This window comes from Chrysochloris asiatica, unplaced genomic scaffold (genome assembly GCF_000296735.1).
Source record: "Chrysochloris asiatica unplaced genomic scaffold, ChrAsi1.0 scaffold00096, whole genome shotgun sequence".
Taxonomy (NCBI): domain Eukaryota; kingdom Metazoa; phylum Chordata; class Mammalia; order Afrosoricida; family Chrysochloridae; genus Chrysochloris; species Chrysochloris asiatica.
Window position 1 is genome coordinate 2,749,516 of NW_006408614.1, and position 14,719 is coordinate 2,764,234.

The 14,719-nt window shown below is 38.2% G+C and overlaps 1 protein-coding gene across 1 annotated transcript in view; it reads left to right on the forward strand.

The window, feature by feature from the left end:
- Positions 1-14,719, forward strand: part of PSMD1 (proteasome (prosome, macropain) 26S subunit, non-ATPase, 1) — a 119,959-nt gene that overhangs the window by 90,906 nt on the left and 14,334 nt on the right. Inside the window, exons 17-19 of the mRNA XM_006866800.1 lie at positions 1,618-1,732; positions 5,048-5,164; positions 12,976-13,078. Of these exons, the coding sequence (XP_006866862.1) occupies positions 1,618-1,732; positions 5,048-5,164; positions 12,976-13,078 (335 nt within the window). The remainder of the gene's footprint in view (positions 1-1,617; positions 1,733-5,047; positions 5,165-12,975; positions 13,079-14,719) is intronic.

A 14,719-nucleotide genomic window follows, 5' to 3' on the forward strand; every position in this document is an offset into this window, starting at 1 on the left:
GGTACCTTGTTCTTTGCCAATTCCTTCAATGCACTTTGGACTTCCTCCCTGAGTATCATTGGCTCTTGTTCATATGGTATCTCTTGAAATGGTTGAAATGGTAGTGTAGTAGTTATGAATTGGGCTGCTAGCCTCAAAGTCAGCTGTTTGAAGCTACCAATCATTCTGCTGGAGAAAGATGAGGCTTTCTGCTCCCACAAAGATACATAGTCTCAGAAACCCTATGCAGGGTCTATATAAGTTGGAATCGACTCCACGGCACCCCGTCACCACCACCACCACAATCCTGTATACAAAGGCCAACACAGTATATCTACTGACTTTTCCTCATGCTCCCCTCTCAGCTTCAAGCTTCATTCTCTTGACCATAGAATCATCTCCTGTGAATTCTGTCAAAGTCTACGTATCCTTAAGTCATGGTATAGATATGACCTGTGAGGCCTTCTCTCAGCCTCCATGTGCTCTCCCTACTCTAAACTCCAGAGATAAAAGTAATACACTCAGCCCTTATGAAGAAACAGTCCCAGATGCTCAGTTGGTTTGATGATCTAGCGGAACTATAAACTTGAAGGGAGAGAGAGTGGAAGCACAGAAGGGCTTTATGTTTTTAACAGCGCTTTACCCATTATGCCACAACCCTTATAGAAGATACTTGATGTTTAATTCCTGGTATGAATTTAGCTTGGTTCTTTTTGGCTTTTACTAAGTAATAGAAGTTCCCTATGGTACTCTAGTTGGATTCCATCTGTGCACAACAGAAGGAAACACTGCTCGATCCTGTGCCATCCTCAAAATTGTTACGTTTCAGTCCATTGCTACTGCCACTGTATCAATCCATCTTGTTGGGGCCTTCCTCTTTTCCACTGACTTTCTACTTTACCAAGCACGATGACCTTCTCCAGGGACTGGTCCTGTTACCATGTCAAAGTATGAGAGATGAAGCCTTGCCAGATTTGCTTCTTCTTCTGGAAGTCCATGGTACTTTCAGTGTTTTCCAGCACCATAACACAAGGGCATCATTTCTTCTACCGTCTCCCTTATTCATTGTCCAACTTTCACATGCACACCTTTGATGATTTTTAAAACAATCCGTATCCTCTTGTTGTGTTCTAATGACTGCCTCTTGGTCTGTATACAAGTTCCTGATGTGCATACTTAAGCGTTCTGCAATATGTTACCCATAGTTTGTCATAATCCATACAGTAAAAAGCCTTTGCATGGTCAATAAAGCACAAGTAGACATCTTTCTGGTATTCTCTGCTTTTTGCCAAGGTCCATGTCATGTCACTTAATGACTAGTTAATGCTCCTATATTTAAATTTACACACCAACCTCTAGTTCCATGCCCTCTTCTGAATCCAGCTTAAATTTCTGGCAGTTCTCAGTCGATGTATTGTTGTAACCAGATTTGAGTTATCTTCAGCAGTGCTTCTGTTGGTGCATCGGTTTGTTGAAATATTTCAATTTGTAGTCCATCAATTCTATGGAGTGTCTGTAATTTTTTAGCTTCCACACTACTCTTGTATTTCTCAAGACTTTTTAAAAAATGATTGAAATTCTTCTTTTTTTGAGTTAAAATGGGTCTCCTTTCACACTGCCTTCACTTTCTCTTCTTAGGACCCCTGAACAGTGCCCAAGTGTTGTGTCGTTGTTGTCAGAGAGTTACAATCCTCATGTGCGCTACGGAGCTGCAATGGCCCTGGGGATCTGCTGTGCTGGTACAGGGAACAAGGTGAGCCCAGAGCCAATAGGGTCGGTTCTTTCATGGCGCCAGACTCTGTTCCCCTGCAGAAACGTTTGTGTAACAGCTGTAAAAATATAAATGTGTAGTGATCTGTCAGGATTAAGTGGCCTCACAGAGCTGCCCTATACTCCCTGACTGTACCGTTTGGATGGCCCTGAGCCACTTCAGAACAAACAGCCACATTTCATGAATAGCTGTAACCTTAAATGGTGCTATTGGATTTCTTTTTAAAGCACTGATTTCTTTAAAATAAAATTTTACTTCGAAGAGCTACTCTGGTTATTATGGATATTTTAGCTCTTTCATTTGCTCAGTTAGTCTATGGAAATCAAGCTTCTTATAAACTCAGCTGGTCCCCAAATAAACTCTTTTTTTCTAACATACAAAGGCACTTTAAATAGTTTCTGGGAAAATTCCATTATCTTTCAATTCCATTTTTACACAAACTTTTTGAAGCCCCCTCATAATCCAGTATTTGGTAAGTCCTTAAAAGTGGCAAAAAAGAAGAGTGTTTGGTTAGGTGAGATGATTATTTGAGAACACAGTTCTTCAGGAGATTTCATAAAGAAATAAGACCACATCTCAGTTTTATTAGAGACGTCACTGGGTGTGTATTATTGTTAGTTACCTTCAGGTCTATCCCAGCTCATTCAGAAGCAGTTTATAGACACATCTGTTCTATGTTGTTGTGACATGCCATCGAGTCAGTTCTAACCCATAGCAACCCTGTATAGGGTTTCAGAGGAGCAGCTGGTGAGCTTGAACTATCGACCTTGCAGTTCAACTGGCTTTGCAGTCTGGCGCATTAACCCACAACACCACATCAGAACTATAACAAAGTAAAAATATGGTTAGGTGTTTCATTAAGTATTTTTCCCCTCTCAGATCTTTAAATGTAAATTAAATATTTTTGTATCCCAGATTATTATAACACTGATATAAGACACAGCATCTGACTGACAAGTTAATTCTATGAAAGATTTTTATTCCACATTCTAAAGAAGTCAGTTTTATTTCTAGATAAATTATATGATGTGTAGATATCAGTACCTATCTGGTTGAAGTTTGGTCCTTTAAATAGCTTTGTTTCTTACAAACCTGAAGCATTTATTTATTCTAAAATATGTTTTTGAGGTTATATCACATACCTCAAACTTATAAATTAGAATTTTGATTATATTTTTATAATGGCCATTTCATAAAAAATATTAATAGTATGTAGGTAATGTTTAAAAAACTTACTCTGTTGCACAGTATTATAGTCCATTTTTCAGTGAAGTGGGTAGAGAAGATACACATATCTGGAGTTAAAGTTTTTTAAAAAGCCCATTGCTGCCACAGAATGAGTTCTGACTTGTAGCAACAATGTATAGGGAACAGAAAATCTCATCTTTCTCCCAGAGAGCTGGTGGATTTGAACTGTAGACCTTGTGGTTATCAGTTCAGTGCTTATCTTACAGCACCACTGGTGGTGATTGCTGGTTATGTGCCATGGAGTCAGTTCTGACTCATAATGACCCTCTATAGGATTTCCAAGGCTGTCAGTCTTTACAGGAGTAAAAAGCCTCATCTTTCTTTTGTGGAACAGCTCGTAATTTTGAACTGCTGACCTTGAGCTTAGCAGCCCAACTCATAACCATTACGCTAGCTACCACAGTACCACTAGGGTTCCTTATTATCCATTAATAGTTTTGATTTATTTTTAAAAGAAGTCTTCATGAAATGAAGTCTAAAGTAGTTTTCCAAAAAAGGATTCCATCTATTCTTCCATAGGGCATTTGATAAATAACATCCTGAATTAAGAAATAAGTTTGATCCAGTTATAAGCCATTTCTCTGTTTCTCCCAGATTTATACTTGCCCAAGGACCCTGTCAGGAGCATTATACAGTGAAACTTCTCCAGTGTCCTACAGCGTATTCACTGGAGTTATATGGGACAAAGGAATTCTTGGTCAAATACAATTGGTCAAAGTTTGAGTTGTTTATTATTAGCCTCCCAAGAGCATTTATGTGAAAATGTAGACTTGAATCTACAAGAGGCAATTGTATAATGTGTAGAAATCCCCAAACTTATTTAACCAAGGAGTTCTTTTCTCATAGAACTAATGTTCTGATGAATATTAGACATTGGGATAGTGTTGAAAAACATTTTGGAAAATTCCATTTTATGTGGTCTTGAGAAGGTAACTGTGAAATCAAATCTCATTCTATTTGATTTAATTTTTTTACCATCCTACTAGCAAATAAAATGTAAGACATTTCCTTTTCTCCTAGTGCTTGAAGGAGGTTGACCACATATTGGAAATAATACAGACTTTGGATGCAGACTGGCCTAGGTTATTTATATGTGACCCTGGGCAAGTTACTTAGCCAGGCTCTGTTTCTCTATTTATGAAACTAGAAGTACACTGCCTTTCTTTTAAGATGTTTAGAGGATTTTATGGAATAATCTATATAAATTGCATAGATTTACATAGTAGAGTCCTGGTGTGGCACTGTGGGTTAATGTGCCAGACTGCAAAGTCCGTTTGGAACCACAAAATCGACAGTTCAAGCTCACCAGTTGCCCCTCAGAAACCCTATACAGGGTCAGTATGGGTCAGAACCAACTTGATGGCACTTTAACAACAACAAACTAGAACAGTTATGTCTAGAACAAAAGAAAGATGAATGTCTATAAACTGCTTCTGAATGAGTTGGGATAGACTTGTAGGCAACTGACAATAATGTACCCAATGAAATCTCTTTGTCAGCAGTTCAAGCATTTTTTTATGCCTTCTTTTAGCCTAACACAGGAAGGAGCACTCATGAAATTCTACAGTAGAAGATCTATATTGAAGTCCTGGTATGACACTGTAAGATAAGCACTAGACTGCTAACTGCAGTGTTGGCAGTTCAAACCCACCAGCCACTCTCGGAAACCCTATACAGGGTTGCTAAGAGTCAGAATCAGCTCTACAACGCACACAACAACACACTGTATATTGAGAACATATACTGCCAGTTCTGAACTATTATATTCAAATGTCTAAAATTAACTTCTTATTTTGTTAGATGAAAATATCAGTCAGTCTTGCCTTAGAATTGTTGTTAAGTGCTGTCAAGTTGGTTCTGACTCATAGCGACCCTATGTAAGGTTTCCAAGGAGCAACAGGTGGGCAATGGAATTGGATGAACCGCCAATCTTACGGATAACGGTCCATTGCCTATCCTACAGCACCACACCAAGACTCCTAGAACATAGTAAGTAATTTGTTAAATCCAGCTCTGTCGACTTCTAAAGCTTTTTACAAATCTTTTCAGGAAGCAATTAATTTGTTAGAACCAATGACAAATGATCCTGTGAACTACGTGAGGCAAGGTGCTCTCATCGCTTCGGCTCTCATCATGATCCAGCAGACTGAAATTACGTGTCCAAAGGTGAGCGTACAGAGACATTCTGTTGGGATTGCACAAGGAGAGAGCTGTCAGGTTCTTCTAGATAACTGTCTTCAAATCTCATAAAAACTAGAGTTATAAACAGTGAAGAGAACATTTGCACAGGAGACGAATGCAGAAATGTTAAGGGCATAAAGCACTTTAAATATATGTGTTTCAGATGTAAGGTCACTTTGTTAATTTGCAGATATATCTATTACTGAAAAATGAGGATGTATTGTATGGGGTGGCACTGTAGAATCAGCACTGGACTGAGAACCACACAGTATCATCAGCTGTTCCTCAAAAATCCTATACAGGATCACTGTGGGTCAGAATGGTCTCAGTGGCAGTTAACAACTACAACATGGGGTGGTGAAATCATAAAAGCCACCTTCTTTTTTGCATCACACTGCTCCTTTAAAGTTTATTCAGTGAAATAACATCTTCCTCTGATTCAGAGTAAGCTCAGTCAGTTAGGAGCTCTTTGTAATCCATCCCTTTTAGGTAATAAAAAGGGCTAGTCACTTGATATGGTACAGTCAATCTCAATTTAGCAATGAGCATGTCCAGAGTCTCTGTTGGAATGTTTCAGCCTCCTGGACTGTCCTCTTTGGCAGCATTTCAGATGTCTGTAGGATGACTTGCTCTCTTACTTGACCTCCATCTGCTCCTCAAACACTCCTGCAATTTTTCTTGTTTGTCTGTCCTGTCTCTCTTCTCTTTCAGCTTGAGCCCCTTATGTGTCAGATATTGTGGTCCCCAATCCTTACAACATCTCCAAATGATCCCTCTTATGCTCCTTTCTCCCATCCAAGTACTAACCAGACCTGACTGCTTAGCATACAAGATCATATGAGATTCAGCTCGTTGAGGGTGGTGTGGCTGTAGACAAGCCCTTTTCTCTAGATCTGGACTGAAGTGGCAAGAATCTCAGCCCCGCTTCCCCTAAAGAAATCCTCTTCTTGGTTTCCCCCAATCCAGCCCTTATAAAGCACCCTTCGGATGGCCTCATAACAGATTTTTTTAATTTTCTCACTTTGTCAGACCTCACATTAGTGTGATGTTTAATGTTTCTTGACACCTCGTCCAAAACTTCTCATTTAATATCCTATTAGAGACAGAGAATGCTTATTACATCTTAATTATGGGTACTAAAAATCACCATGTTTGGTATATTGCTTATACAATAATTTCAAATTAGCCTTTGTAATTTTTTGCTCATGTAATAGAAACATTCAAAAAATTGACAAGAGAGAACACAATTATTGTGTGTTTCTCCCTCATCAAGCAGATGCAGAACACTTTTGTTTGCAGCAGCGTAAACTAGGGGACAGAGGTGGAAAAGAAAATAGTTTCTGTAATATATTGATGATTCATTCTTATTGTATGGAACTCTGCTTTAATAAATTTCCTTTTCTAAGCAGTTGCTATCATTTTTGTTTCATTTATCCAGATCTTTATTTTAAACTGTTTCAGAACTTTAAAAATTGAATTATTAGAAAGAGTCAGACTTTTCATTCTTTTGTTAAAATACTATATTAATGTACTATATTTTCTAAGGCATAATTATCCATCCAAGTACAAGCCACATTTCTTTTTGTTTTAAAATGAAGCAGTCATAATGTGAGTAACTTTTGCATCTTTTATTTCTGCGTTTGATCTGCTTTGGAGCTTGTCCAGCTGATACTCATTATATGTCATTAAAGAAACAAGTTTAGGCCGTGGGATGCACCTCCTCTAACAGTAATGTAGAAACAGCTATCCACTCTGACCTCACATGTTGCTTTCATGTTACTGGAATTGTCAACACGATAAATGTTTTCCCTCTTCCCATCATCCTCTGCTGTAGGATTCATGAATTTGACAGCCACAAGCTCAGCTCTACCGATGGCAGAATCTTCTGGGGTTAGTGGTAGGATTGGGACGGCTGTGTAGTTAGAATAATCTTTTTTAACTAGACACACCTCAAAAGCAAACATCAACTATTAATTTTTATTTTCATTAAGGATTGTAACTCCTGATCAAAGAAATCCAAAAAAGGACATTTCTCGTATGTTTTGTTAGGCGCACAGTGAAATTTTTTTTTTAAGAAAATGTTTTTATACAATACATGGGACATCCTTTTACAGAACACCGTCTGAACACTCAGCTCTGCACGTGGTTAGTTTAAATAAGTCCAGCACATCTATCCTTTGTTTCTGCCAGTTAGAAAACAGTCTTTCACAAACAGAGATACACATACATGCTCCCATTCCTGGATGATTGCAAAACCACGATATGAGCCCTCAGACCAGTGGTTCACCTGTGAATGGCCAGCTCTACACTTTACAAGTACTCTTCAGGCTTTGAATGAGATCATGCTTTTTAAAAATTTGTAAGAAATTACCTTTTCTGTTTTGTAGTTAACTAGAATATGAACATTTTTCAGGTCTTTGGAGCTATTTTCTCTCAACAGCCTTTATGAAGGATTGATCTTTTGTTCTGATTGAATAATAGACCTCATGGAAGGATTTATCTTTTGTTTTTGTTAAATCCACTTTTAGAGCTTATTTGAACTTGTACATGTTATGTGTCACATACAAAATGAGATAAAAATATTATACGTAAGACTAGGGCCTGGTGTTTCTCCTTGCCTAATACCATCTGGCGTAAAAGCCTGATACACAGAACATTTTCCCACCACTCACAAGTAGCCTTTCTGGAACCAGGCTTACAGTTAGACAAGCATATTTAGCTTCTGCATTTTTAAAATATATCACAGTTTTGGTAGATCAGGCTTTTTGTGTGTGTCTGAGAACCATCATGGTAACCTAGAAATACTCTGTAGGGAAATGTGTTCCTAATGCCAAACCATTAACTTTATAAGGAAATTTACAGCATGACATAATTGAAAATAAATCTGTCTGTATTACCATACTGTTGCTTTAAGATAGGACCTTAGAGACTCTTGTAGTGTTGGGGAAAATAAAAGTAAGGGCTAAGAGCAACTACCATAAACAAAATGGTACTAATACAATTGTGCAGGGAACTAGTGACATCATTTGGGATCCTGACAATGGAGAAATCACATACCATCAGCAGGAACGTCTTGAAAGAGTAAAGATCATTTGCATTTGGAGCTTGTTGAGTTTGAGATCACTGCAAGTCAGCTGGAGATAAGATGAGAGCTTAGGGAAAAGTCTTCAGCAGTTGGCCACAAAGAAATGATGGATGTCTGTCCACAGCTTATTGACTGCAATTCCAAAATCTAGAAAGCTCTGAAAACAACGAAAAGGTTGGGGTTTTTTAAGGACTCATTAGACTTTAAGACCTGATCCACTGTGAACTCACTTGTCTGTTTTCTCCTGCCTGATGTGAATTGTCATACATTTAGTTATTTCAGAAATAGTTTAATTATATTGGGATGCTTCCCCACAATCTACTGAGAGTGCTTCATTAATATAGGATGTATGCATTCTATTAGCTTTCTGAATTTTGAAATATATCTGGCCTCAAGGATTCTAGGAAGGATTTAGAGAGCTATAGTTAAAATCGTTAGAATAGATGTGATGTCATAGAAAAAAGAAAAGATAAGAAACTAAACAGCTCATGCATTTCTGTAGCCAGGAAAACCAAAAATCATAATGCTAACCCTGATTGCCGGTCATCGTCTGTGATCACAAGCAAGTTGTTTCATCTACTTTAACTTTTGTTTTCACAACTATGAAACAGATTAAACTAGATGACCTTAGAGTTGCTTTCCAAATCTACTACAGTAGTAATTCTTGACCAAGAATTATTAAAATAATCATAAAGTTTTCTGATAACAAAGCAATCAAATAAAATAATAAGAAAATAATTTAAATGATAAAAGCTTATTTTTAGAAAGTGGTTCCCATACAGGTTGAGCATAAATAAATAATAAACTCTGTGTGTGTGTTGTTGCTGTTAAGTACCGTGGAGTCGGTTCTGACTCATAGTGACCCTCACAGGGTTTCCGAGGCTGCAAATCTTTACCGAGAAAACCTCATCTTTCTCCTGCGGAACAGCTGGTAGTTTCAAACTGCTGATGTTGAGGTTAGCAGCCCAATTCATAACCACTGCGCCGCTACCGGAGCTCCTTTTATGTGTGTGTGTGTGTGTGTATATATATATATATATATATATATATATATATATATATATGTGTGTGTGTGTGTGTATATACATATATATATAGTTGTTTAGTGCCGTCGGTTCTGACTCATAGTTACGCTGCATAGTGTTTCCGAGTGATTGCTAAATTTGAACTACCAGTCTTGTGGTTCAGACCAACCTTGAGGCCAAGTACTTATCCTTTAAGGAGCTCTGGTAGCGGAGTGGTTACGAATTGGGCTGCGAACCACAAGGTCAGCAGTTCGAAACTACCAGCTGTTCTGTGGGAGAAAGATAAAGGCATTCTGCTCCCGTAAAGATTTACAGCCTCGGAAACTCTGTACAGGGCCGCTGTGAGTCAGAATTGACTCCATAGCACACCACCACCACCACCACGTATCCTTTGGTGCCACACATACACATTGTTGTTAAGTGCCATCAAATCAGTTCTGACCCATAGTGACCCTTTGTAGGATTTCAAAGGAGCGACTGGTGAGCTTGAACCACCGACCTTGCGATTCAAAACGACTTTGCAGTCCAGCACATTAACCTACAGCGCCACACCAGGACTCCATATATATACACATACGTATATATGTTGTTGTGAAGTGCCTTCAAGTTGGTTCCGACTTAATAGCGACCCTGTGCAGGCTTTCCGAGGCTGTAAAGGTTTTCAGGAGCAGAAAGGTTCCTGCAGAATGGCTGGTAGTTTTGAACTGCTGACCTTCAGGTTAGCAGCCTGACTCATAACCACCATGCTACCAGAGTGCCTTGGACTCCATATGTATATGTGGCACTGTGGGTTAATACACTGGACTGCAAGGTCAGTTTGAACTACAAAGTCGGCCATTCATGCTCACCAGCTGCTCCTTAATGTATTTTATATATATGTATATTTTCACCACTCGTCTGTCAGTTTGTCATACTACAGTGACTTGTGTGTTGCTATGAATCTGGAAGCTATATGCCATGGGTATTTTAAATGCTGGCAGGTTTGACAGAGTGTACTTTTACATGTGTATTATCTTTGCTGAAAATGTGGTGATACATACATGGGCCAAAATTATGAAAAAGGAAAAAAAAAAGTATTTGATTTAACATTAGTTGGATAAACTCACTATATATTTGCATTAATTTTTTAAAAACCATGTCTCAATTTCACTGAGTGTTTTCCCATTGTTTTGAGAATATTTCTGTATTTAGATTCTTGGCCAATGATGCTCATACAGTGCTTTCCTCAGTATTTTCCTTTTACAAGTTTATGAAACATTTTATAAACCTTTAGCACATAAAATTTCCACCCTATATAAGGTAATGTAAGTGTTCATCAAAAATAAGTTCAGAATCAAAGAAGTTTTGTCTATTGAACCAAAATAAAAGCATTAAACCCTAGAATGTTAGAACTAGAAGGGATTTGGTGTTGCTCTAATCAGGCTGGTTTTATAGGTAGAGAAAGTAGGGCCTAGAGAAGTAACTGATTTACTAACAGTCTGATCAATGATGGCAGAAGTAGTTCATTTTTTCCCACTGCATTCCATTGCTTCCTACCTGTGAATAAAAAATTGAGTGCCATATCGAAGGCATATTATTTTGTTAGCAATGTTTAGGTTGCATGGGAAATAATCAGGGAGAACCAGCAAATTCTGCTCCAGTGTGTTAACACAGCAATGCTTAAATGTCTTATATGCCTGATGTAACTCTTACAACGCTCATGCGAGGTAGATGTTACGAGAAATAACCGAAGCTACTAAGAGGAGAGGCAACATAATTGTCTGAGTCCATATTATAAGGGTTAGTTTAAAAACTACTGCTGTAGGAATCTAGTCAGTGTGTGCATGGGTTTATTCCAAACTCAGCATGTCTCTGTGATCAGTGGATGGCTGCAGAAAAGTTATCTAAGTAATAGAGGTATCTTAGTCTCATTCAGGTGCCTGCCCCTCCCCCAAAAAATATCCAATTAAAATAGTGGCTTCTGAGGGCATCTGTTGAGCCAGTTAAGTTCAAGGCAGAGAGGTCATCTCAGAAGGTTATGGTGACTTTCTTGGGATCCCAAAAGGGTAATCTTGATAGATTTTCTCTAAGAGCATAGGATAATCAAGGGGACATACTAAGAAGATTGAAAACTGAAGTTATGAGAAAACGACCCAGGAAAGTTTCACCAAACAATTTGTTTGGAAACCTTACCCCATCCACCTTACAGACCTTATCTTACCCCTTCTCACATTTTGTTCCCCAGACTCAGTATTGAAAAGGAACATAATTTGAGTTCCTTGAGGATGTCACAACTGCTGTTTGGACACAGTGTAAAGCAAAGAGAACACCACGTTTCCAGAAGAGGTTAGAGAGAAGGAAGCACTGCTTTCAGAAAACAGAGAGAGCTAGAGACAGGATCTGTTGCGAAATGCTCCACATTTTGATACTTTCTATGATTTTGTAGCTTTGCCTTCTTAACGGTCATGTTCTGCTGCTGCAGCAATCTGACCTTTCAGGCCAGGATGAAAAGAACAGAAGAGGTTTCAAAAGAATATCCAATGCAGACAAAGTCATACCAGACAACTCAAATTTGATGTTTTCTGTTTGGGGCCGACGTGGGGAGCTCCTTAGTCATGGAATTTTTGAACAAGCAGACTTCCTCCTGGGTACCCACCATTTGCAAAGCAGAGAAGTGTAAGATTTGAAAGACACATACAGTAGTTTCCTCGTTGTCATCCAAAAGATGTAAAGGAATCACCTTATTTATTGATATTTCTTATCTTTATAATTTTCTAATTATAAAAGTGATGCATATTAATTTTAGAAAATGCCAAAAAGAATAAAGATGCGAACATAAATGATCAGTAATCCTACTGTGCATTCCATTTTGGTCTGTTTCTTTTGATAACACTTATTTTGACATGTCCTCAGAAAATTAATGTGTATATATAATGAAAATCTGTATTGTATATGTGAGCACAGTGAATCCAAAATATACCTCACACAGCTCTGGTAAAGGTTCGTTTACTTTAACGTAGAACTGAAGGCCCATTCTTGTTAGGAAATCTGCAAGGTTGATGGTAAGCAGAAGAGCTGTGATTCCTAATGCAGTGCAGCCTGTGTGTCGGCATGGACCGTGTAAGCCGCTGACAGACAGCAGTGCTATAAGAAATCACAGTCTGCATTTCCCCGAGCCTGACTCAACCACTGTGGAATGAGGATTGAAACCAGAACGGGCGCTCCCCACCAGTTAGGAAACCCATCCCCAAACCAAGCCCATTGCCAACAAGTCCATTCCAACTTACAGCCACCCTGGTGTGGCGCTGTACTATTAGCACTAAACCGCAAGGTAAGTGGTCCAAACTCACCAGCCGCTTCTCGGAAATCCTATTAAGGGTCCCTATGAGTCAAAACTGACTCAATGACACTTAACAACAATAGGACAGAGTAGAACTGTCCTATAGGGTTTCCAAAGGTTTACGAGGCAGACGTACTAGTGAGTTTAAACCTCTCAGTTAACCCCTGCTCAACCAAAGCTCCTATAAAAACTCATAACACTATGATTTCAACTATAGAATTGATACATGAAACTGTTTCGTATTCATATATGGTTTACAATCCCTCTTTTTAAATTTTGTGAAATTCAGAACTTGAGTCATGTATTCCTGGCTCTAAAAAGGCAGGGCAAGTGACTCGGATTATAATTCATTTTCTGCTTCCTTCAGGTGACTCAGTTCCGACAGCTATATTCCAAAGTCATCAATGATAAACATGATGATGTCATGGCCAAGTTTGGCGCTATTTTGGCCCAGGGCATACTGGACGCAGGTAAGAGTTTTACATATTCCAGGCTTTTCCTTTTTAATTTCCAAATAGGATTTTTGTGTGGTTTTGATGAAGGCTTATATAGGAAGTTGGGGTTCTGTTCAGCAGTTTGTATACAGATTGCTCAGTGACGTTAGTTACATCTTTCAGTGTGTCAGCATGTTTATCATCTCCCTTCTAGTTGTCCCGTTTCCAGTCATTGCATTTCCTTACTTCTCATCTTTGCTTTAGAGTTACAGACTTTTTCTTTAAAAATAATGAAATAACTTTTTGTTTGAAAATAATGAAATAACAGTCTGCTCTAACTATGCAACACAATGGGAACAGGGTCTGAGACAAATTATTCTTGTGAAAATTTGGAGCTCTCAGTTCATAGAGGCTGCTGAAAGCATTAAAATTACCTGTATATTGGTGGTAGTGGTTATGTACTGTGAAGTTGGTTCCGACTCATAGCGCCCCTGTACAGGGTTTCCGAGGCTGTAAATCTTTATGGGAGCAGAAAGCCTCATCTTTCTCCTGTGAAACAGCTGGTAGTTTCTAACTGCTGACCTTAAGGTTCACAGCCTGATTCTTAACCACTACGCTACCAGCTGTATAATCTGGAGAAGTTACTTTTTCCCCTCTCTGTCTGTTTTTTTATCTTGTAAGGTACATCATGGTGTTGAAAGAAATAAAATTTTAGTCTATTCCAGGGAGAAAAGCCAAAAATTAAGGTGGTTTATAAATAAAATATATAAAACTTTAAATACTACCAATAGATTAAGCCTTATTTTTGGTTATTAAATCTCAGAAAGTTAGAACAAAGGCTAGTTCCTAAGTCTGAAGAAAATAGGTTTTGTTGAAACCAGTGAAGTTCAGCTTAAAAACTTAGGTAGTAAGTTTTTACTCTGTAGGCAGCTTTGCCCCTCTCCAACCCTACCCAGGCACCAGCCTGGGTTAGGAAACATCTTGTCATGTTCCCATTAGCACCTGTGTTTATACTGATCAGAATACTTTCAGGCCTTATTTTAATTATATAATTATCTTATTTCTAGCTTCTTAGGATCTTTTTCAGTATTTTGTTCAAAATTCTTAATTTATAGTTATTATGCCATAATTATAGAAGCATAGTGTAAGTTTCATAAGGAACACATAGAAATCAAATTGACTACATCTGTGGAAAGACAAGATGGAAAAGCTCCATATCATCAGTAAAGACAAGGCCAGGGGCAGACTGTGGAACAGACCATCAATTACTGATATGCAAATTCAAACTGAAGCTGAAGAAAATGAAAACAAGTCTACGAGAGCAAAAATATGACCTTGAATTTATTCCTCCTGAATTTAGAGATCATCTGAAGAACAGATTTGATGCATTAAACACTAAAGACCGAAGACCAGAAGAGTTGTGGGATGACATCAAAAACAGCTTACATGAAGAGAGCAAAAAGTCATTAAGAAGACAAGAAGGAAGGAAAAGGTCAAAATGGATGTCAGAGGAAACTCTGAAACTTGCTCTCCAGCGTAGAGATGCTAAAGCAAATGGAAGAAATGAGGAGGTCCAACAGCTGAACAGAAAATTTCAAAGATCAGCTCGAGAAGATAAAACCAAATACTATAATAAAATATGCAAAGATTTAGAGTTAGAAAACCAAAAGGGAAGAA